Source organism: Puntigrus tetrazona, chromosome 6 (genome assembly GCF_018831695.1).
Source record: "Puntigrus tetrazona isolate hp1 chromosome 6, ASM1883169v1, whole genome shotgun sequence".
Classification (NCBI taxonomy): Eukaryota; Metazoa; Chordata; class Actinopteri; order Cypriniformes; family Cyprinidae; genus Puntigrus; species Puntigrus tetrazona.
Genome location: NC_056704.1, coordinates 1,857,774 through 1,882,562, shown reverse-complemented (window position 1 = coordinate 1,882,562; position 24,789 = coordinate 1,857,774). Strand labels below are relative to the sequence as shown.

Below are 24,789 nucleotides of genomic sequence, written 5' to 3'. Positions count from 1 at the left end.
GGTAGTCTGGCTAAATTATATGTGCATTCTAAGTTAAATAAAAAGTCTTTTAACTGCAAGATGGGACTTTTATTTCTATAGTTCTATGATTTTATATGCATATTACCTCTACCAAATAGGGATTGGCTCATTTATTGAGCATTATGGTTACACACATTCATATGGCAGGTCAACCTCCACTTCTGCATAGTTCATTCAGAGTGATTCAGGATACGGTTTTCAATAGTACAAGGTGGATCAGACTTGATACTAACAGTCAAAAGACTATGCAAGATCAAAAAAAAATCAAAATGTGACAAGGAACTGTGAAATCTCATTCTTTTAAGCAATTATTCACTTGATAATGGAGGTTTAAGTGGTTAATCCTGGACGGTTAGATTGATGGAAGAACATAGCTGGTCTGCAGTAAAGTCTACCTGGTTGGTGGTTTCTCGAAGTCCACATCCAGACATCTCTCGTAGGAGCCGATGAAGATCTCCAACCAAAGTTTCAGGTAGTCTGGGTCCTTCTAAGGGTTTCAGAAAACAGAGAAAAAAAAGACACTTTTAAATCACAGAAACAATTATTCATGGAAATACAATAATGCTAGGTGTGCCTTTAAGCATTTGGCAAAAGAAAAGCTTCTGTACAAAATGATTTGCATGCAGGTATACTTTATTATTATCAGTTTATGCACTCCCATAGCAAAACTAAACCATGACCTTGCCACTGAACTACAGGAATGCTTTCAGTTAGATAGAGTTATCTATCTAAGGTGTGTCCGAATGTTTTAGGTTAGCGGGTGGATAATATCAGGTGCAACACGAGACACCTGACGACTAACAAGCCGGGCTGACCGCATTCCTGCAGGAATCGTTAACCAGATACACATTCCAGCATTCCTAAAAACAGGCGAGCTTGACCCAGAACAACGCTCCTCACAAACATCCACACACAAACCCTTTCACTCAGATTACCACGTGCAGAATTAACTCTCGATCAATAGCAATCTGATGAGCTGGCGGCGCGAGTTCGTGAAACATGTGACGCCGTAATTGACGTGGCTGGAGTGTATCGCGACTCAATGCGGCCGTTTGTGCGGTCAATGTTTAAGCCGTGCTACTCAGACATCCAGAACAGGAAATCACGCTCAAAAATTCCTCTCGGTGAGATCATCAGAACAGAGCTGTGCACGTCCACAGCAAAAAAAAACCAAAAAAAACTGACCACTATGAGACAAGGGGACAACACAACGCCAAACGGAGTGTCTTCCAAACACAAGAAACGAGTAGAATGTGTTTGTGTGTGTGTTTAGAAAAGAAAAGGCCCATTCATTTGGGATCCAGTGGCAAGACACATGTCTGTTGAGGTCTAGATCTGGCCAAAGGTGGCACACCCTGTTTATTTAGAGCTCAGGCCACAGAACGGCACTGCCTTGCTCCTGATGCCCTTTCCAGCTGGAAGGGTGCGGGGCGAGTCGGTCACATCCACCTACTCGCGCATGTCGAGTTCCCAATTAAACCATTAAGCGGTAAACATTAACCTTAAGTGGCCTTTTTTTTAAATATTGCACACCCTGGAGGAAATGATTTTGTTGCAACCTGCACACCTGAATGACTCCTGCACAATAATTCGGTAACTCGATTTGTTCGTTCATGTCAAACTGGCGTGGCTTGTGTGTAGGATTTAAGTATCTGATAAAGACTACTTGCTACTAACAGACCTACTCTGAGGGTTTATTTTAGCAAAGGGTTATGTATATATCTGAGATTGGCTAATGCGAAGCATCGCTAATGCCGGGCGTATGACCTACAGCCACAACACTGAGCTCACTCTAATCACATGGGCGAGACATCCTGTCCGTTTGACACGCCATAATAATTTGTCTTCAAGTATGCAGCATATTCTCTCTCCTGTGATCATTTCCAAATCTGTTATCCTCTCTTTCAAACAGTAGCCGAACTCAAGCTTGGGATGTTGTCAGTCTTCACAGAGAATAATGCTGCCTCTCCGCTTGATTCGTAAAAACGACCGAAACATGCACTTACAAGCCAAGCAGACAAGTATTTGAACTCATTTTGCTGTCTACGCAGGCAGAGCCTTCTAAGGCAGTGTTGTGTTAGCATGGTTGCTAAGCTAACAACATGATACTTTAATAGTCCTGAAATATTTTTGAATGTCTTGTTCTATTGTCCCAAAATAAATGGGTACTTTGACTGGGTTTCACTATAACTGCCTGAAATGCCGTATGTGATTAAAACAAGCTGAAATGTTTTATTCTATGATATAAAATGCAGCATTAAAGATTTTTGTGTCTTGAAAAAAAATTGCTGCTAACAAACGGCTAAACGGGACTACAGAGGCTGTCAGGGACATTAAACGGCATGATACTAAACGGTACAATAAACTCACTTATTCTACATAACTACTTTAAGTCAGACTTTCAAGGTTGTAGATGTTAAAATAAATTAATTAAAAAAAGGAAGCTTTTTTTTTTTGAATGATGGTGACATAGCAGTCACGTGACCATGGCATATTTAATTTATAGCCTTTTTGTCGTTTAACTTCAAGCGATTGTACAGTTATGCTCAAAAGTTTGCATACTCCTTTCAGATTGTGCAAAACGTTAGCCTTAACAATATAAGAGAGAGATCAGGAAAATTGCATATCATTTTTTGATTACTGTCCTGAATAAGCTAATTCGCATAACAGATGTTTACATTTATTCCGCATTTATGTATTTGCTCAAAAGTTTACATATCCTTGAATCTTAATACCGTGTGTTGATCCGTGACGGTTTTTATATTCTGGGACGGTTGTTTATGAGTCCTGAGACACTGAACTGCCAACATTTCTCCAGAAAAATCCTCCAGGTCCAGCACATATTTTGGTTTTCCAGCATCTTCTGCATATTTGAGCCCATTCCAACAATGACTGTACATCTGTAAATCCACCTCAACCCGACGCATTAAGAGCCAGTGTTAAAATTCGAGGGAGTTATTATTTTGTCTTGTGGAGTAATTGTAAACGTGTTATTATTCAGGACAGGCCTAAAAAGAAAAATACTATGCAATTTTCGTGATTCTTTATTGACATTTTGCTTTTCGCAATTGCGTTCATAAAAGTTTATCTTGTTGAAAAAACATGTAAAAAGCCAATTATTGAAGAATAATGTTGGGTAAGACAGTTTGACGTACAACAATAATTTGCTGTCAAATAATATGCTGCAATGCATTTGACTATTGGATGAATATTGGATGAATTCGAACAATTATTACGCTTTGTGTCAAGAATGTGCCTATGATGCCTTAAAATGCGGTCTAGGTGGGCAGTGCAATAGGTTCTGGAACAAAGCTACTATATCAAAGTATAAGCATAACACCTACATATCAACCTCCATGTTTTAGCATGAGACAAGAGCCTATGCTACCCATGCGAAGCTATATCCTTCAAAAAATTCACAGGAATTTTACACAAAATGCACACTGTTTAATAAAAACGCAGCCTGCTTTTCTACTTTTAAAAGACGAGAAATTATTTTCTGTATCAACTGCACACAAACATTGGCTTAAAAAACGAGTGGAGACATTATTCTAAATCCTATCTGACTTAATGTCACACGAGCAGACGGTCTCTGCGTTTATTCTCCCTCGTTTAATATCCGAGTTGTGCGTTTCAGTAGTCAAATAATTCTTCACAGCGGGAAGTCGAGTTCCTGCGAGGATTGGATAAGGACTGTTACCATGGTGAGGAACGCGGGTATTTGTGAGTGAGACGGCACAGGCCTGCGCTGCGCTCGCTCTTTCTCACTATAACACACTCTTCCTCTTTCTCACCCCACTTCTCTCTCACACTAAATTTTGCACCCTGCTGTCCTCATCTCCCCTCGCTCTCTCATGTGTGTAAGTCCTGCAGTGCCCTCTGAACCTGCAAACCAGACGAGACGGTGAAGGAGAAAGAACAAAAAAAAAAAGCAAAAGAAAGCAGCCATGATGATTTATGTCGCTCGCTAATGTTGCGGTCTACAGACATGCAGGTGGTTTCGATTCATTACCATCTGTTTTATGAGCAAGCACACAGGTGTGTGGAAGATGCTAGGACAGCAAAATTTGTTGGGAATAATTTGTCCTGGACCCTGTGACAAAGGGGTCCTGAAAGTCAAAATCCGTTACTATATACACTACTAAGCATTGGTAAAGCCCCTAAAAAAAAAAAATAGCTATTACAATAAAAATATATCTGCACACGACAGGGGTAAAGATGCCATAACTCAACTTTGCATCACAGGAATAAAATTACAAAATGTTACAAAAGAAATCAGTTCTTTAAAATTGTATTAATTGTGTTTTATCCGTATTTACTGGTGAGCATGGTAACACTTTATTTTTACGGTCACACCTATTAGTTGCTTATTAGCATGCATATTACTAAAATATTAGTCACTTATTATTGCTAATTAAGCACATATTAAGCCTTATTCTACATCCCTAATCGTACCCAAAACCTAAACGTAACAACTACCTCCTAGCTCTAATTTAAGCTCTAATTTAGCTTTGGTTAAAAACGTAACTTTTTGTTCAATGCGTATTTAAAGTTTTCAAATGCAGGTCATAAACATAACAGATCGAGTTGCTAAAAATGAACCCAATGTTTCAAAAACACACTAAAATAATTGTTTATACAAACTCAAAATCATTTATTTGTCATCAGTTCATATTAATGTATATTTACACTTAAGTCTATGTTCCATACAAGTGTCTCACCGCACTATTATAACTTTCAAAATACCAGAATTTAATTCAACTTTTCTACTCTAGCTTTAACAGCAAAGCGAATAACGCCGTTGTGGTGCAATACAGCACAGCCATAACTGTTTTAACAGCCTGCTGTACTTAACATACTTATTTACTAGAATATGCAGTGCTAGATCCAGCCAATTTCATTTCCACAGTGCACCTGTCAGTACATGAGAGAGAGAGTGGATTACGCTCACAAACGGAGGATTTCCTCATTGTCCCTCTTTAAAAAGCACTAATGGACGAGTACTGTACGTGTGTGTGCATGTATAAATAGCCCGCGGTCCTGTAAAAGCCGTTTATAGCCATCACTGAAGGACAAGCCCTGATAATCACTGGTCTTAACCCGTGTCAAAGGTCACCGCACAATTAGCTCCGTCCCATTCACAAGACAACTGCTGCTGTCACACATGTGTGTACAGTGACTCTGTGCAGTCTATCATTATCTCAGAGGTGTGTGTGTGTGTGTGTGTGTGTGTGTGTGTGTGTGTGTTTAAAACCATGACTGTAACCAGGAAACACAAAGCGCAGCATCTATTAAACTGCTTGAGTAAACACACGTTATAAAAGGAAAGCGCTTTCATCATGAAGGCCTCGTTCAATCCAAAAAACAGCAAAGATGTCACTAAAAGATCTCACGTCAGATACACCACAAAGATCATCTAACCCAATTTGAACAACCGTTTTTATGAGCTTGTAATGGCGCTTTATTATTTACAGGCACTAGCTGCCAGTTTTATTACTTTCTGAACTGTGTGTTCACAAGAAAATGACCGGACGCCGTTTGAATTACCTGCTGGTTTCTGATCTAATTTCAAATCCTGTGTGATCGATGCATTGGTTCCTGCGTGCAAATGCAAAGAGAAAGCACTGCTAAACGCAGCAAGTCTTTGACACTTTTGCCACACAAGGTACTTTTTAATACAGCAGCAAGCCAAGTTTAATCTTACTGTAACTGTTTCTCATATGAAGTACTCTTTGATGCATAATCAATGTTTTTAATGTTCTAGCATTTTTGTCATTTTGGTTCTTCCTAGAATACCGTTCAAAAATTGGGGGTCAGCAAGATCATTTTTTTAGGAAACTAATCCTTTTATTAAACAAGGATGCACTGAATTCACAAAGGAACACTTTTTGGAAATGGGCTCAGTTAATAAGTTGGGTTTTAACATTTTTGAATCCATTCAGATCTCCGGGTCTGGAGATAGCTCTTCTTGCAGAGCTTAGCACAGATCATTGAATCCAATTAGAGCAGAAGCATCACGTTCAATCATGACCAAAGAGTTTCGATATTTTTCCAATTTAAACCTCTTCTGTAGTTATGTCGTGTACTAAAACAGGCGGAAAATGAAAAGTATGCTGAGCTACGCTAACAGTGCTATCCCCAGACCCGGAGATTGGCTGAATAGATTACAAAACGGTAAAACTCAACTTATTACCTCAGGGGGAGTTGGAGAACGAGCCTATTTCCGAACAAAAGCGGAGTGTTCCTTTAACGCTACGAAAGATTTCTATTTCAAATAAACAATGTTCTTCTGAGCTGTCCGTTCATCAAGTGTGTGATTTTAAAAAAGCACAACTGCTTTCAACATTGATGATATAAAAAAAAAAATCCATCTTGATAACATTTTCAAATGAGCAGCTATTTTAAATTGTAATAATATATTCTTTTTACTGTAGTTTTGCCAAATAAATGCAGGCTTGGTGTGCATGAGACAAATAAATAAAATAAATAAATAGAGTACAAGAAATTGGAGCTTTCTGAAACTAGTCAGAAAGTCAGAAACATAATTAAACTAATTCTACCATAACATGAGCACGCAATTAAGTTAGCAGGATGGGCCTGAGTCATAAACAGAAACCAGTAAAAAAATGACTCTAGAAACCACTGCATGCATAGAAAAGCAAACACTCAATACACCTTAGCATCTACATAGCCAAAAAAAAACTAAAACTAACTATATAAATAATGTCAGAATGTCAATATTAATTAAATTTTTATGTTTTGTGACCTTGAGACATAATATTTGCCTGAATAAGCCACTTCTTATTCATCAACCAAAGAAAGCCAGCAGCATACGTTATTACTGAACGGACAATACCTACTTCAGATACCGCCGAGCAGGAAACTAAAGAGTACAGAGGTCAAAGTTTTGCTGTGGCAACTTAATACAGGTGGTTAAACAGGAAAACATAACTCAGAATCCAATATGAGCTCTCGGTACAAGGCCAGAAGGTTCCCAGAACAACATTTCTCCAGCGTTTGTTTTCTCCAGCACTGGGCTAGATTATCGATTTCCTCCACGGCTATGTTCTGTGTCTTTGGCGACCGTGTAAACGGCTCGTACAGAGGCCGAGAAGGTTGGGAAATCGTCGTGTCCCAGGAAGCACAAAGCCCAGTGTCAATCTGACGGCCGTAAACGTTTCGATGATTACTCTACATTAGAAGCTGAAGAGGAAATGTCACCTCGCGCTGCGCTCTGAAGATCACACGCTGGTTAATGTGTGAGAGCACGAAGCCATAAACAAAAGCAAAGGTCGTTCTTCTAGCAAACAAAAACCGCGATGGACTTGCGACTGTCGACTGAGGGAATGAAGACCTGATTAATAAAACGATGGATAATTTCGCGATGCTCTATCGTTATTAAAACCCTGATTGATCGTACGGTTATTTCCATGGTCTATTCCTTTTAGACCTAAATCTCACGTTTTCTGTCACAACCCAAGGCTAATGTTCAGATTTGGAAGTCTTATTTTATCTGGCAGGTCATCTGGATCAGTCGCGAGTCCCTGCGGACGGCTGCGGCTCTGAGGGGCTCACGCCGTAATCGCTGTATTACGCTGACGTAACAGACCCACAAGACACTGCTGACACTCAGGCTCTCGACGGAGCAGAACACAGAATGTGGTCTGGCTCATAATTGGTGTTAAACGTCCTGTACAGCGGCCTGAAACCGCCACAGTCTGATGACAATAGTCTGAATATACCAGAGTGAGGGTAACCTAGCAGTCCTGGTAACATAAAAACACAAAGACAAGGAGTTTAATAGAGTGTAAAGCGTCTTGTTGCGGTCAAATACTCACTAAAGGTGTAACTAAAACTTACAAACTGTAACAATGTAAAAAAAAAAAAAAAAAAAAAAAAAAATTAAATTATAATAATAAATATTCTTTCGATGCCATTCAAAGAAATATTATTGGAGTATGTTATACAATAAAAAAAAAATTTCAATTGAAACAAAAAGCCTTTTTTTGTGTAAAGCTGAAATAAAATCAGCAAAAAAAAACAGCAGTGAAAACTGGAAATGCTGCCATGAAATACTGTTTATATAGCGTAATAAAATAGTTCATTAAATAATAGTAGTTGAATAAAAAAATATTTAATTGAAATTTCAAAAATAACCGAAGGTACACTACGTTAAAAAAAAATAGTAGTAAAAAAAATAGAACAAAATTACTACAACTTAAACTAAAATGTTAATAATAATATAAAATGCCCTATAATATTAAAATAAAAACAAAACAGATTTTTATTTAGATAATTTTAAAACAACACTGCAGCTATATTGCAAACAAAATTTCTAGGATGGAGATAAATTCAATATTTTAGAGAAGACATAAACTCATTTAACGTCCATAATTTTATGCATTTGCATTTCATTAGGCCTAGATGGGGAAAATTATTCCAAGATTTTTGGATTGAAAACCGAAGGATCAAAGAGGAGAAAATCCATTTCGAAGAAAGTCCAAATAAGAGAGCCTAAACCTGAAGACATGCTCTTCAAAGCTAAAATCCCCAGCTTCTGCAACACTAGCAAAAATTGTAGAATTGCAAAAAGAATGTTTTGAAAGAGATTCACTAAACACTCCCCCGATCTGCCATTGGCCAGTCTAACAGTTAGCTCCGCCCCACCCTCCCACAATTGGCTGAGTCAATGTTTTACACTTTTTTTGCATCTGAAGGTGTACAGTACCTACAATTGTTTTGAACTGGGATGTCTTTAACATTAAAAAGAGACACACTTCACCTTTATGACTGTTTTTGTTTTGTTTTGTAAAGCAGCATTACTCTTAAACGGAGAACTATAACCAAGAGACAATCTGTCACTGCGCTCTGAATTATCTCGGGTTGATTATCTTAAGCCAAGTCCGATTAAATCACAGATGGGGGTCGGCAATATCTGCAATCCCTCATCAATGAACACAGCCACCTGAGCTCAGTGGACGTCTCATGAAGCCATGGCATGCGTTCACGTATAGAACACGGTGTACCAGCCCCATGAAATAAATAAATAAACCTGCACTCCTCCTCATGTGCAAGGAGATTATTTGGCCGCGCTTAGTGATGCAGAGTGCATTTGCATTGATGAGAAATTAAGTGCATTAACTCTATTAAAGTGCATGTGCTCTGGAAGCCGTTTACCTTATTGCAGTACAGCATCCAAACCTCATACAGTCTCTCGGTCGATGCCATTCTGCACTGCAAGCTGCGAGCATGTAGGCAGAAATCTTCCCGATATTAACCCCCGATTATATTGTGGTCAGTATTCCCAAGCCCTCATGGTGTCAGCGCCCTGCCAAAAAGGAGCTTGCCCCGAAACGCCACGTTCATTTGTGGATAACAAATCCCGGCAATGGGTGAAACGGGGTCCGTGTTAATCCAGGGCGACGGGTCGTGTCATTTCCTCCGCGCACGGTGAAATCACATCCATCGTGCGAACAGCACGGATCCCGGGTGACTTGGACTTGAGCGTTTCCGGCAGTTTTCCACCAGAAGCTTTTTGGTATCCAAAAAATTCCTCCGTTCTTCCGAGCCCTGTCGACAAAATAAGGCACACGTTAAAAAACGGCCCCGGGTTTCCAATGCATTGCAAATTCCAAAACCAGGTTTCCAACGCCTCAGACAAGAGTAAATGTGCAATGCATGACTTTGAGAGAAGAAAAAAATTGCCCAAAATAAACAGGGACGCATGACATCATCCCAGGCCAACTCAACATATTCACAGAAGCCAATATTAAAGTGCATTCCAGCCTTGAAATAGCACGTAAACTGCATTATAACTCCTTAACTTGACAATATCAGTGTATAGATATGTCTGTTGGTTCATTATTTAGAAGTATGCCCAAAGACATGCACATAGCAAGAGTTGATCTACAACTCTGGGTGTTTTCTGAGATATACCTACTGAACAAAACTGGATAATTCTAGATTTAGATAGAAACTTACAACCCAAGAGAGAACGCATTGCACACTTAGATCAACAGCATTATACTGACTGAAATATTTACATCCTGAGACATCCCAACATCAGCACTTGTCAAATTAATACAGATCAGGTCACAATAACAAGTAGCCTCGGCATACAGGATACCAACACTGCGCGTGAATAGATTAGCACACTATCGCTGTGAAACTCACCTGCCTCGACAAAAGGAGCCCGTCGAAACTCCCGACCCAAAGCTCGTTCTGGTTAAGAATCCAGGAATGTGGCATGAACTGAAAGCGCCACTGACATTTAAACCAGGTCGCTTTCAACCACCCAAACTAGCTTTTGACTCATTTTGTAACCAGATAAGCCTGACAGCCCGGATGCATACGACGAAGATCATCGCATTGGACTGCGACGGCTCGTTACAAAGCCACTGCGCGAGCTCGGTTGGCTTGAAGGTGTGTGTGTGTGTGTGTGTGTGCGTGTGCGTTTGCGTGTGTGTGTTATTTTCTTCCCTAGATGTTTTACGACAGGCCGCGCTCCTTTACGTTGCCTATGTGGAGCTCATGTGCGTCGCAAAGGCGTGGCTGAAACTAGCGAAACGACCAATCCCTCAAAGGCTTGGCGTAATGAATATTAATTACATCACGCATACGATACTACGTATGCTTCTTTGACATTTTAAATGTATATTTTATAGTCATATTTTCTACTTAAAATTGGTTGGGTTTAGTTTTTTTGACTGTTTGTATTTTTGTTGATAAAAAATCTAACAACGTATTTAAAAGATTAACATTTATTGTCTAAGCTGCCTAATCTAAGTAATATACAATATCCGTACTGAACGCGTTCTGAAAATAGTTTTTGCATACTCGTTTATCATGTAGTCATGCAGGGTGTTCGGTTACTTAATCTAATTAATATTCATAAGCACACTTCAGCAATTCGTCAAATGACTAGCAGTCACGCGCCAACGTCTGCCCGTCAGCCAATCAGATAAACGCGTAAAAACTCATTATAAAAACATGACCTAATTAGTATTAATAAGATGCCTTCAACGTGATACGATTCTTTAACAATTAAGCTTAACAATTCACCGTTATTTATAATATAGAATTCATGTACTTTTGTAAATATTAAGTTAATTTTTATTATATATATATATATATATATATATATATATATATATATATATATATATATATATATATATATATATATATATATATATATATTGCAAACATATATTTAAAAAATGCAGGATCTATTTGATAGATTTATGGACTATTTTGGCAATATGTGACCGCCCCCAGGTGGCCAGAGAGCGCAAATGCATAAATACGTTGGAGCAGTTAATCCAATTTCAAATTGTTAGAAAAATCGTTTTGAGAGCTTAACAATTTTATTCACCATTACTTAAATAAGCTAGTCAAGTCACCAGGAAAATAAAGTCAGTAACTGAACAAATCAATCTACTGCATTTGCAGAAAAAAAACAAAGGACAGGACACCAAAGAGTTATGAAACGGAGTAAGAATATATTTATCATGTCTAAATATCTTATACAGTCAACATGTTAAAAAAAAAACGGTAAATATAATATCGGTCACAGTTACAGCTGCTCAGTCCTTCAGTTTCATGTCGATTGGGTTGAGGCAGTGTTGACAGCACAGCATTGATGGTTTGGTTTGTTTCTTCACAGGATTAAACGTGCAGTTTCTTCATTCAGAGCAAGAGGAGGCACAGAGATACACACAAACACATGTAGTACTGTACACACACCCACATGTTCACTGGCACAGGTTGAGTGGGTGATGCACTTATGACCTCACACACACACACACACACACACAGACGCAACATGATATCTGGCTCCTGCATGCATGGCTCAGTTTGATGACCTCACTCGTCCGAGTTGGATCAAATACAGTGATTTGCAGTTAGTTTGTGATGTGATTGGCTGCTGCGAACATCAAACAGGAAGCTCTGATCATACGCTGACGTGGTTTATATTCAGAACAGCATACTGACGGTATGCATGGAATACGTCGGTGACCTGTTACACTGGACAAATTGTGCAGAATATTTATGAGCACACAGCATGGAATAAGACACTAGTCACAGAGCGTGCCGTTTTTCTGTCCATGATAAAGGAGAAAATGTTGCATGAATCAAATGGCTCGATGAGTGCAGTTTCTTTAAAAAAAAAAAAAAAAAAAATATATATATATATATATATATATATATATATATATATAAATAAGCTAATAGTAGGGCTGCATTATTGTAAAAGATTGTGATTAAAAACCTCCAGGCTGGATGTGCTTGCTTTTAGGGCTCCACAATTTGGCCAAAAATGTTATAAATATGAATATAATATACATCATTTATTATTATTATTATTTTATACTTTTAAAAATAAGAAAAATTGCAATACAGTATTGCAAAACTGTAAAATTAAAAGTAAAAATAACATTTTAAACAAAAATGAGAATTATTAGTAATGTCATATTCCAAAGAAAACAAAAATAAGAGTATTTAACATTATTATTATTATTATTATTACTACTACGACAATATCATTATTAAGAAATAAAACGTTTTCTAATTCTACAGTGAAATAAACACAAATATTTCTAATTTAATAATTTTTATTTTATGTTTATTATTATTAATAATAATAATATAATATTTCACAGTAACATTTAAATACTGTTCAAGAATTCATTTATTATTATTATTATTATTATTGTAGATCAAGTATAAGGAAGATATACATTTAATAAATTAAAAAGCTTTGAGATTTAATGAACAGACTAAATCACAAATTCAGTTTTATTTTGATGAATAGCCAATAGGCTTTTCATTTAAATCACAGCCATTAACTAGGAGTTCATACTCACTCTTGCTAGTAAGGAAATGTCTAGGCAGCTGGTAGGTGCTCGTTCTAGAAAGCATTTGATTGGCTAAAAAATGCAGACACGCCCATGAGTGCAAGACGATGCCACCCATCCTTTGGTCCGCACAGAGATGCAGATTCAGTGTGATTTCACGATGGCCGGGGCTACCGTAACATGAGGCGACGTCAATACAAAACAAGTGAAAGTTACAAAATCTAGCAGCTGGTTAGGACGGATTAATACTGAATGTGCTTATGGAGAAATGGGAGAGAAACGGATGAGAACGAGACAGAAGCGGGTTCAGGAGAAGTCCCACGCGGCGTCCTCGGGCTCAGGGTCGGTGGGCGACGGGGTGTTGCAGGTCTGGGTGGGCGTTTCGGACGGAGGCGTGTCTGGAGGACAGGACACTGGCACGGCCGGATACATCAAACTGAGGAAAGAGTCCCTCGTGTGCTTCTTCACCTGGAAGATCAACGCAGATCAATGCATGAATCACCTCGGGCTACTCTGTAAGACTCTGCATGTATGAAAGCTTGATGTACCTGTCTGAAGAAGGGGTGAGTGAGGAGAGCTGTCGCAGACGGCCTGAACCACAAACACACATATTACACAGGGTTCGATAAAGGAAAAAAGCCTATCCTTCACATAAACTGACATGCAATGATGAACCGTGAGATTATATATAGTGTTATGACATTGTAATTATTTAGGTGTTATATTAGGTTGTATATTTGTATTTAATGGGGCCATACTAATTTATTAATTATTTAGATTTTTAAGTTCACTTTAAAAGCGTAATAGTACAGTTTTTGTTTGCGTGTGCAAAAAAGTCACAATAACATAACAGTAACATGTAAATAACCAGAATGTACATTTTATATACAATTTAATAGATCATTTAATTGTTTTCTGTCAGATCAAAATCAAAGTGTTTTAAAGTGTTATTAAATCCTAATTAAATCTAACCATAAAAGGCCTCATTTTAAAATATCACTCACACAGGTTAGGGGTTTTTTTTAATTATGAGTAAAGCTTTCAATATTGATAATATTTAGTATAGTTTCTTAAGCAGCAAATCAGCATATTAGAATGATTCCTTGAAGGATCATGTGACACTGAAGACTGGAGTCACGATGCTGAAAATTCATCATTATTACATTTTAACTTAATATTCAAATAGAAAACAGGTATTTTAAAATGTAAAAATATTTCACTATATTACTGTTTTTACTGTATTAAAGATAAAATAAATGCAGTCCTGTCGAGCAGAAGGCACTTTTTTTAAAAACATTAACCAACTCTGAACTTGTGAACTAGAGTATAAATGTTATAAATTGGGGTCATATGATGCGATTTCAAGGTTTTTGGGGGTTTTTTTTAGAACGATGAGCTTTGCACACATCACCTAGTTTCAGGAAGATGGGGCTTAAAGGAGAAACAATAAATGTACAGTATGTTGAAAATAATGTTTTTGGAAATTTAACCGCATAAACACATTGCATTACGCCAAATACACAAAAATAATGTTCTTCTTAGCAACCTCACACGAGCGGTTTAATGCTGAGCTGTGTGTGTACCTGCGCTCAGGCTGCTGCTGCAGGCACAGTTGGACCAGGTTGTGCAGCGTGGCCGAGTGGTTTTTGGGAGCGGGGCTCTGAGGTCTCTCTGCCGTGGCAGTACGGGTCAGGCTTCCGGTCGCGACGCTCTCGCCGATCCCCGAATCCACGCCGGAGCGGGACACCTTGAGCGCACCCATGTCTCCGAGCGGGTACGGGGGGACGTCGAGGAGACAGCAGTGAGAACCCCGCAGCTTCTGAAGAAGCATCTGGACAAGAGGAAACAGGAAATGAGTGTTCGGTAGCCAGGGTTACGGCGGATGCGGAGCAGCAGTACCAGAGTGGGCGGCATGTCCTGGAAGGGCACTCTGCCGCTGACCAGCTCACACGCCACGATCCCCAGACTGTAGATGTCTGACTTCACTCCATAGCCGTGAAGATCCTACATTACAGAAAGAGAGACACAAAAACTCTCATAGCATAACCTCTCATGAACCAGGCCTTAAAAATAAGAATATATCAGTAAAAATCAGCCAATATTAGTGATTTTCTTTAATATTAAAATATTAAAATGATTTTCTATTAAAATATAATTATGCATTTTCATATATATATATAATATAGATAAAATATAATTTTTCATCTATATATAATATAGATGAAAAAAAAAAGTATATATATATATATATATATATATATATATAATTTTTTATCTAAGTGAAATTAAAGTTATTTCAATTTTTTATGTCCATATAGGTTTTATTATTGCTATTATTTATTATTTATTTCAATTATTTGTTTTAATTAAGATATTAAGAATTAAGATAATTTAGTATATCGATACAAAGTTAAGATAAAATGAAATAAAATTAAATTCAGCATGTGTTTAGTAAAAACTGTTTAATGTAAATGAGGAATGCTGACAAATGAAATAAAGGAAGTTAAAATTCATAAAAGTAAGTTTGTTAACCAAGTTAAAAGTTTGGTGTGTTTAAGATTTACTTGACTTAATTACGTCAGTTTCTATTTAATAATACTTTGCTAAACAAAAGTATTCATTTATTTAAAAAAATAAATGCTATTGTGTATATCAGACAGTTTTGGATGTTTATGGTGCATGCTCATTTTTTTACGTTTATAGTTATAAGCGACCTATGAGGCTGTATTGGGAACAGTGCTCATGTGTGTAAAGGTCACCTGCCGGAGCAGCTCCGGACTCAGCCAGGGCAGCAGAGACGGACTGTGTTGAGGCATGTCAAACACGGCTCTCATCCTCTTACCGTCCTTCATCAGACTGTACACGCTCTGAAGCCCCGACAAACACACACGGCCTTCAGCCGACAGCAGCACGTGACTCGCCTTCACAGCCCTGCAGGACACACCAGGTGAGGAGAGCGGCTCTCTGGTCTCTGTCAAACAGTCACCGTGTGCTCACCTGTGCACGTAACCCATGTGATGCAGGTACTCCAGCGCTCGGAGCACCCCGTACAGCAGGTACGCAATCAGAGACTCGCTCATCCCGTCCGGAAAATACGACCGGAGCAGAGAGTCTGCAGAACCTGAGCGAGACGCGTGCAGAGATTAAACGAGGGAAGGGTGGGAGAAGAAACTGTTCCGCGAAGGACTCTCACCGTAGCTCATGAGAGGAGACAGAACCCAGAGCTGACAGAACGAGCTGAACACCAGTCTGGAGGTCAGCAGGTTCGGGTGACGGAACAGTCTGGACAGCAGAACCTCGTTCTGTGAAGATAACCAGAAAAACACCAGCATTTCTGTCTAAATAAGATGAAATATGATTCTAAAATTCTGAAAATGTCTCACAAATACAGTCGAAGCAAGAGCAAAATCTTCTTAAAACAATAGTTGCTGGGGCAAATAATGACAAAATATTCATTTTTAGGAAAACTATTGCTTTAAGGCTCTGTCATTCTGTCATTATTTATTCCATATTGTATTGTTGCAAACCCAAATGCTGTTTATTTGCTTTGGATATTAGCAATATTCTCAATCTGCTCCATGGATACTTTATTTTTATTTATTTATTTATTTTTGATTTTTTTCAGAAGTTTACTCCATATATCATTTACACTTAAGTAAAAATTTTCCACAACAGCACTCTTGCAAACATATATATGTATATGTATATATAAATAAATAAATAAATAAATAAAATAAATTATATATATATATAAATAAATTATATATATATAATTTGTTATTATATAAAAAATATTATAATTTTATTACTTATGTTTTATATTAGGCCATTATATATAGACCATATTATAATAAAAAAAGCATTTCACAAAATATAAATAAGTACATAAATCAACAGACATGCTGCAAATAATGTAAATGCCCTATGTATCAAACCTGAACGATTACACACATACGTGTCAAGCTTTATTAAATAAATCAATTCCAATAAAGCTTCATTTTAAAATAGCAGTGTGTTCTCGTATGCGTGTACGCACCATCAGCTGCAGCAGCTCATCTTCTGTACACTCGTCCAGGTTAGTGTTTTTCACCGCCACGAGCCGGCCAGACGGTGTGTGTCGAGCCATGCTCACCTGACTGAGGTTATTAAAGCCCCGGCCTGCACACAGAGGACGAAACACGCTGATATACACATGCGGCTTCAGGGAGTATTTCATATACTGTATCAAGTAGGTCGCGGTCGTTACCCAGTTGTGAGAGCAGCTGATAGTGGGCGGGGTCAGTGGAAAGATCTGTGATGTCATCTTCATCCGTCAACACAGAACACGGAGAGACATCACTGCTCTGTCACACACATAACACAGACCGCAAACACATATGAACAAACATGTAGCACACACACACACACGACTCTACCTGATAAAACACTCACACAATAGGGAGGAATCAAATATATACAGAACATAAGACACTTCCTGTCCTGTGCACTCATAAACACACACATTTTTGTTTATTAAAACACACTAATAAACAGCCAACACGCTAGTAATACAGGCATGCCAATAAGCAACTAGTTTATAGTGAATAATAGTGTAACCATATATATTACGTCGATAAATATTTATGTATTTGATGAAAACCTTGATGAGAAAAATGAGAAATGTTGTCTTGGCAACTAACAAAAATGACTTGTAAATAAATTTTAAAAATAAATAAATAAATAAATATAACTTAGATAAATAAATACACACCATTAATTAATAATTAAAAAAATTTAATTAAAACTTAAAATATAAAAATAAATTTAATTTAATAAAAATAAATTCAAACTATTGATTAAAACTTTAATAGTATATTATAACACTAAAATAACACAGAAACCCGAAACTTTTCCAGATCAGAAACTTATCAGTGAAATGAGCGAATATTTTAGAAATGGCATATAAATTTTATCTTGCTGCTAGTGCCACTGAACTACAGTTGTAGTGTTTCCATAAAATAAATAAATTAAATAATTAAAGAAAAAAAAACAAGGAAAAAAACAAGGTAATTAATTATATAAGTACATAATGCTTAGTTCATAAGTATGAATTCAACATTTTAGACTTTAACTAAGTTCTTAAGCCTATAACTTTTAACTAAATCATTTTTAGAAACATAATGGGTCCAGATCACCCCCGTACACTGAATATTTCTGCCACAGGATGAGAAAATCTAAAGACAACCTACAGATGTAACCTTCAGCCAGAAACACAGGACAACAGCACAAGTGAGCTCTCATCCAGATCGATGGAACAGAATCACTGCTTTGTGTCGCCCAGCACAACAGATCCTCTCAAATCTCAGATCACACTCGAGAGTTTCACTGGCGTGACTGTGCCCTTCTAATATCCTACAGGGCCGTTCACGCTGACAGCTATTTGCAGTGACAAAGCAAACGGAAGTCATTCATTTTAAATCAGAGTCTGTGTGTGATTTGAGGTGACGTGGGCAACAGCGGCCGACGGCAATGCGACAAAGTGAAGCCGAGTTCACTGTGATGCACGGAGAGCACAGATCTGCTGATACAGACACGAATAAAAGTGTGTTTCAACTTCTGGATCGAGTTAGCAAACAGGACACGCTTTATTTGATTTCACAGAAGCAGAAAATAGCATTTAAAAGTGTATTTCCAAAATAATTGAATTAATATATTTGATTACTGGTAATCATAGAGGGAAAACATCACAGTATTTTCACAGATATTACTCCAGATTTTCAAAAAAAAAAAAAAAAAAATAAATAAATATAATAATAATAATATATATATATATATATATATATATATATATATATATATATATATATATATATATATTATAACATTATAACTTTTTATAAAATTATCTAAAAACAATGCAATAAAGTTTTGTATATTTAAATTAATATTATTATTATTTTCTGCATTATTTAGTATTTATTTATCAATAAGTATTGCTTAATTAATTTATTTGTTTGTGCATGCCATACAGTATAATAATCTTGGAAAACAAATGTAAAAGTATTTTAATAAAATCATCAAGAATGCACTAAACTGATCAATAAAAGACATTTATATTGTTACAAAAATATATTTCAAATAAAAGCTGTCCTTATGAACTTTCTATTTATCAAAAATTATTTTGCATATGATTAAACAGTAATATTATGCAGAACAACTGCATTTAATATCAAAAATAATCAGAAATATTATTGAGCAGAAAATCAGTAAAGATGCTGAAAATTCAGCTTTGATCACAGGAATAGTTTACACTTTAAAACATATTGTTTTTAATAACAATAACATGTCACAATATTACAGTTGCTACTGTTTTTTGGATCAAATAAACGCAGCCTTGATGAGCATAAAAGGCTTCTTTCAAATTTTGAAAAAAAATAAATAAATGAATAAAATAAATAAATGAATAAAAATGCTATCAATCAAAAACCTTTCGACAGTAGTATATGTAACTTAGATTTATTTCCTGTCATTTCAAAGCCATTCAAAGCCATAAATTCTGTATTTTTCCTCAATCCCGCAAGGACCCACAACAGAGCGGTAACTGAATCTGTGCCAGTGTCCATCTCTCTCGAGCGGTTCGTCTAAAGAGCACAGAAGTCAATGCCCGTTCCTTCAAACACACTGAAGCCGTGATCTATTGTTAGACTCTACTGACCGAGCACTGATGGCTGATGTCTTCATACTGCTCCTCTATGCTGATGGACTGGACTTGTGAGTGGGAAGAGATACAGGTGCAGTCCTGAGGGGAAGAGGGGAGGACACATGAGACACGCCCCCCACCCCACAAATGAATATGGAGATGAATATGACTATATCCACACGCACTATGAATATGCATGACTCGAGCAAGGGTGGGCTGAAGGGCAAAGACAAAGCAAAAAGAGGAGAAATACTGCGGTACGGAGGCGGTTTTGCCATGTGCGATTAAGTTATGGTTTTTTTACAGAACATTTACGGAGTCCAGAACATTTCTTAATGACATTAAAGGAATAGTTCACCCAAAAACTAAACTTTGCTGAGAATTCACTCACCCTCGAGCTATGTGTTTGTATCTCGCGTATTGTTTATACAGTCATTTAAAAAAAATAACATTCAGACATCAAAATAAATTCTGGGAAATTACGGAAAGGGCTTTTCCACGATTATTCATAGTAATCAAATATATATGAATTAAATACTCATTTCTGTGAGTCATAATTCAATCACTTTTAGTATCATCATGTGTCTGTTAAATGAATATTTTGCTGAGTATTTACTCGCCCTGAGATGTTTCCTTAATGGGAACAGATTCGGATAATTTATCACATGTTCACCAACGGACGCTCTGCAGTGAATGGGTGCCGTCAGAATCAGAGCCCAAACAGCTGATAAAAACATCACAAGTAATCTTACTATCACTTGAACTGATGGGTGGATTATCATGATGTTTTCATCAGCTGTTCGGACTCTGATTCTGACGGCACCCATTCAGTACAGTGTATCCTCTGGAAAGCAAGTGATGATAAATGAATCCAAAGTCCCATGAAGAAACATCTCATTGAGGATGCTTTGAGGCTCAATAAACTCTCTGGAAAATTGAATTGTAATAAATTAGTATTTAATTCATATACATTTGTTTATTACAAGTAATCGTGGAAAAACACTTTCTGTAATTTCCCAGAACTTACCCCAAGTTTTAATGCCCAAATGTTCTTTTATAAAAAATGCAAAATTAACATGCTCTTCAATCATTTTGGCAACACGTATTATTGACAAAACTATTATTGAAAACTGCAAACCCAACTTTTTATGTGTTCCACGCTTAAAAAACCTTTAATGAATCCAGAACATGGATCCGTCTTTATGAGTGAGACGCCGACATAAGCCTCCAGGATTAAGAGGTGAGGTGGAGGATTGGTGGATACTAATGAGGACATTTATTATTAAATGTGCTGATGATATCTAGGGATTAGAGAATAACCAGGCCATGGATATTGTTCAGCGAGCATCTTCAGCCCATAATAAAACATCCCTAAAGTGCCACCACTGTACCGAACACTAAACCCAGGATCGAAACCCTCACGCGAACGCATTTCTGATACCCAGAACGAAGAACCGCAGAAGCAAACACAGAAAGCGTGAATGTGCTGAGCTTTGCCGGGGGATGAAAAGATTTGACTCTCACCAGAAACGACATGAGGTGCTTTTGGCTGAGCCGACGCTCCACCCGAGTTCATTCATCCGATTCTGAAGACAGGGAATAAGAATCAGTCCATCTGTGAAAAACACCCCAGCAGCCGTTTTTCCAGTGCTGCTTGTAAAAATATGCGTGAAAAGCAAAATGTTTTTCGCTTACCTGTCTTTGCTCGGATTTCGCTGCGTGAAAGACACAGGCTTTATCTCCTCTCACGCAGCTCCGTTAATGTCCTGCGAATGCAAACCATCAGCGGAGACACTTTCGAGCACGTATCGAATTTGCAGGGCTTAAACGACGTAGTGATCCAGCTCGTATTTCTATTTTAGCAGCCTGACATCAAATGCATCTTGTCCGAAAACCTACATCCATATTCTGGTCTTGTAGCGTACGTCATGTCCACGAACAGAGCAGCCGGGAATCAGTGTTTGGCACTGCTTGACCGACTGCACGAGTCTGCTCTTCTCTCTACTCTAGACATCATCGTCGTCATCATCATCATCAGTTATATCACTTGATAGGATGTCATATCTGTCTGGGTGCATCAACTCTGATATCGCTGCAGGTGACATTGGGGACTGCTGTCCATTTTGTGTTTGTTATGCAATTAATATCAGCAGCATCGAAATAAGTTCACGCTTGCAATTTCACAATTCGTATTAATAAGAAACAATATTAAAGATTGTCGAAAGCATATAGCTCAAGATGAGGGCTTTTGTTAAACTGCAACTGTAATTAATGCATTCTGGTGCACAATACAGCAAACAAATAGATATGCATGCATTTGCGTGACCAAATTAGACGGTATGTTAAATAATAACCATGTAATTATCAGAGGAACTAACAGCAGGTGTCCTTCCTAGTCCTTGACAGTGATTGCATGTAGGTTAACAGGGTTAAGAAAAAACATTCAACAAAGAGCAATGGTGCACCAGAAGCGTCTAAAATAAAATAAAACTACAATATTAAAACCACCCTGTTTCGTGTTAATTATGTTTAATGTTATATTAACGCATTTGGTGACTGTAGTCATAATAATTTTGCACGATTGACATTATTTGCAAGTGCTACAAAAACTATTCTTTTCTGATATCGTTCACAGCAGAATTTTTGAGTTTGACGAGAAGCTCAAAGCCAGATCTGAACAAAAACTCACCATTGTTGTGCATGTGGATGGAGGTCCTCCTGGAAATTGATTTTGCGCCCTTAATTTTGACGCCGAACGTCAGTTCTGGGCAGTTACAGTCACTTCGGTCACATCACAGTTTTACTGTATGAGGAAAAAATCCCGCAGCCCCTCTCACGTTTACCAATAACATTTGTAAGTTGACTTGCCAAAGCTTTTCTTCACAGTCCCAGCTGATCCCGCGTCACGCTTGACGTATCGGGTGCATTTGTATAATAAAAGTCCCTCAAACACGCCGTAAATGACGTAGCAGAGGAATGTCCACAATAAAAGTATTTTGATCTCACAACTAAACTTGAAGTATATGTATAACAAAAGCACCTAATGTATCCCTCTCTATCATTTAAAAATAATTTAAGATTAGTTTTTTGGGGTTTTTTTAAATGATGGGAAGTGATCTAAAAACCATGACAATCATAAATTTAGGTTCAATGGAATAATTGTACAAATTGTCACAAAAAGCAATTATAAAGGTAACCATCTTCCCTCTCCCTCTTTGCTTAAAAAATGCTTTCATTCATTTCACTTCGATTTAGTTCTCGTTTATGTGTATAACACTTCTCATGATTCAAAGTGCTGCAAAGCAACTTCACAGAAAATGTTTATATTATATTTCGGATTAGTTTATCAGATTTGGTCACGGTTATGTCATTATGGCAGAAATGTACAGTAAATTGTGAGCGGCAAAATGGCATGCCAAAGCTTTTAATAACACAGAAAATTTCCAGTTTTCCCTCAGCTTTCTGTACTATGTATTTGTTTGTGGCTATTTGGATATCCGTACTGCTTGTGCGTGTGCAGTATTAGCTATTTGCTAAAATTCAACGTGAATAATAATGTTTGTAATTAACACAAATAAATTAATCGCTCAGGGACCTTTATCGTGAAATAAATGTCGCGGACTATATGACGTACTAGCAGCTCGCTGACGCCAGACTTGCCCAAAAGAACGCTTCCCCAAATACCCCTCCCTCCTCGCGCTCTTCGCTTATTGTCTCAAACGCTCGAAGTGACAGGAGCCACATGCATCAGTAGCGCTCAGGAAAAAAGCGGATTTTAAGTGAACTAGAGGTAAGAGACCGAGATCCTCCGCTCTTTGATAAGTCATGTAGGTATATCTGTGTGTTTGTAGAGCGATCGGTTGAGTTTGACGGGTCACGGATGTGAGGGAGGCTTATATGGACATTGGCTCTTGTGCATCGGGATGCAGATCAATGCATCTAGTCGAACGCGTCTGTGTTTTAAAACGAGCGATCATCTGATGTGTAGGGTGTGTTTTCCGATTGTTACAATGCCTGTTTTTAAAGATCTGGATAATCTGGATGTGCCATCTGCAGGGATTATGAAATCTGTTGCATCAGATAAAATGGCTTGGTTTTTCCCTAACACCGCATTATATAGAGCGTCTCTGTTCTGCGTTCGTTCATGCATTTCCGCTCAGAATTTGAATATACTTTCTTACGTTTATTTTTGCTATAGCATCTGAACCTCCCAGATGCCATGATGAAATAAATACAATCACATATGTCCATTCTAATACACTGTGATAAATGTTCAAACATTATTAATATGCCCTCCACTGACCTCTGATTTATGAATTTCATAATTCATGAACACGACCTTACATGAACTTAAGACGTTTTGTTGTGTATGATCTTAATTAATTAATTTAATTTAGTTATGAGTCCTTTTTAAAAAGAGAATTTATTTTTTAAGACAAACTGAGATTCTAAAAAATGTATAACAAATTTAAAATGATAAAAAAATCTTAATATATAAAATGTATAGATAAATATATACATTTATAATAGCGCTGTCAAATGATTAATCACATCCAAAATAAAAGTTTTTGTTTTTCTAGTATATGTGTGTACTGTGTAGAGTTATTATGTATATACACACACACATGCATATATATATATATATATATATATATATATATATATATATATATATATATATATATATATATATATATATATATATATATATATATATATACATACATATATATATATATATATATATATATATATACATATATATGTGTGTGTTTATATGTATATGTGTGTGTTTAAAAATGTTATATTAGCTATATTTCTATATAAATTCTATGAATATAAATATATACATGTAAAAGTATTATATAAGCTGTATGTGTGTCTGTATACAAACATAATAAATATGCACAGTGCACACACATTATGGAAACAAAACTTATGATTAATCATTTGACAGGACTAATTTATAATTCTATTAAGTTCCATTAATAGTTCCACTGACTAAATATACACCTGTAGCTCTAACTCTAAAAGGGAGTACAAATTAAAAAATGTGAAGTATATGACACTGTTGAATGCTAGAGTTGTGCATTTGACTATATATATTAATTTTTGAGCCTTGTGATAGTCTGTTTTGTTTATGGTGGTGTTTCACATAAACCCGAGCCCTCGGGACGCTGTCACTAAGTGACTGTGAGAAGACTGATGAACGGGTGACGTGCTGCTAATGGA

General features: G+C 37.0%; 3 protein-coding genes across 7 annotated transcripts in view; 1 reads left to right on the top strand and 2 right to left on the bottom strand.

Annotated features, from left to right (window-relative positions):
• nbeal1 (neurobeachin-like 1) overlaps window positions 1–10,493 on the bottom strand; it is a 46,727-nt gene extending 36,234 nt beyond the window's left edge. For 3 of the 5 annotated variants that reach the window (XM_043241318.1, XM_043241317.1, XM_043241319.1), the window contains exons 1-3: window positions 10,195–10,489; window positions 9,199–9,591; window positions 417–508 (exon numbers count right to left, since the gene is read on the bottom strand). In XM_043241318.1, coding sequence (XP_043097253.1) covers window positions 417–508; window positions 9,199–9,249 — 143 coding nt within the window. In that variant the 5' untranslated portion in view covers window positions 9,250–9,591; window positions 10,195–10,489. Of the gene's footprint in view, window positions 1–416; window positions 509–9,198; window positions 9,592–10,194 lie in introns of all 5 variants that reach the window. The other 2 variants (XM_043241320.1, XM_043241321.1) reach the window with 2 other exon arrangements.
• Window positions 10,494–12,686: 2,193 nt separating this feature from the next.
• On the bottom strand, window positions 12,687–22,470 carry stradb (STE20 related adaptor beta). The gene is made up of 13 exons (XM_043240981.1): window positions 22,247–22,470; window positions 21,253–21,323; window positions 21,082–21,143; window positions 19,573–19,656; window positions 17,125–17,221; window positions 16,915–17,036; window positions 16,072–16,180; window positions 15,876–15,999; window positions 15,638–15,809; window positions 14,778–14,882; window positions 14,462–14,709; window positions 13,427–13,469; window positions 12,687–13,346 (listed from the first exon to the last, which is right to left on the bottom strand). Exons 3-13 carry the CDS (start codon window positions 21,091–21,093, stop codon window positions 13,185–13,187), a joined length of 1,278 nt encoding a protein of 425 aa, XP_043096916.1. The 5' UTR covers window positions 21,094–21,143; window positions 21,253–21,323; window positions 22,247–22,470; the 3' UTR covers window positions 12,687–13,184.
• A 748-nt stretch (window positions 22,471–23,218) lies between these two features.
• Window positions 23,219–24,789, top strand: part of trak2 (trafficking protein, kinesin binding 2) — a 20,345-nt gene continuing 18,774 nt past the window's right edge. The window contains 1 exon segment of the mRNA XM_043241497.1: window positions 23,219–23,347. The gene's annotated coding sequence lies outside the window, so the exon portion shown is untranslated.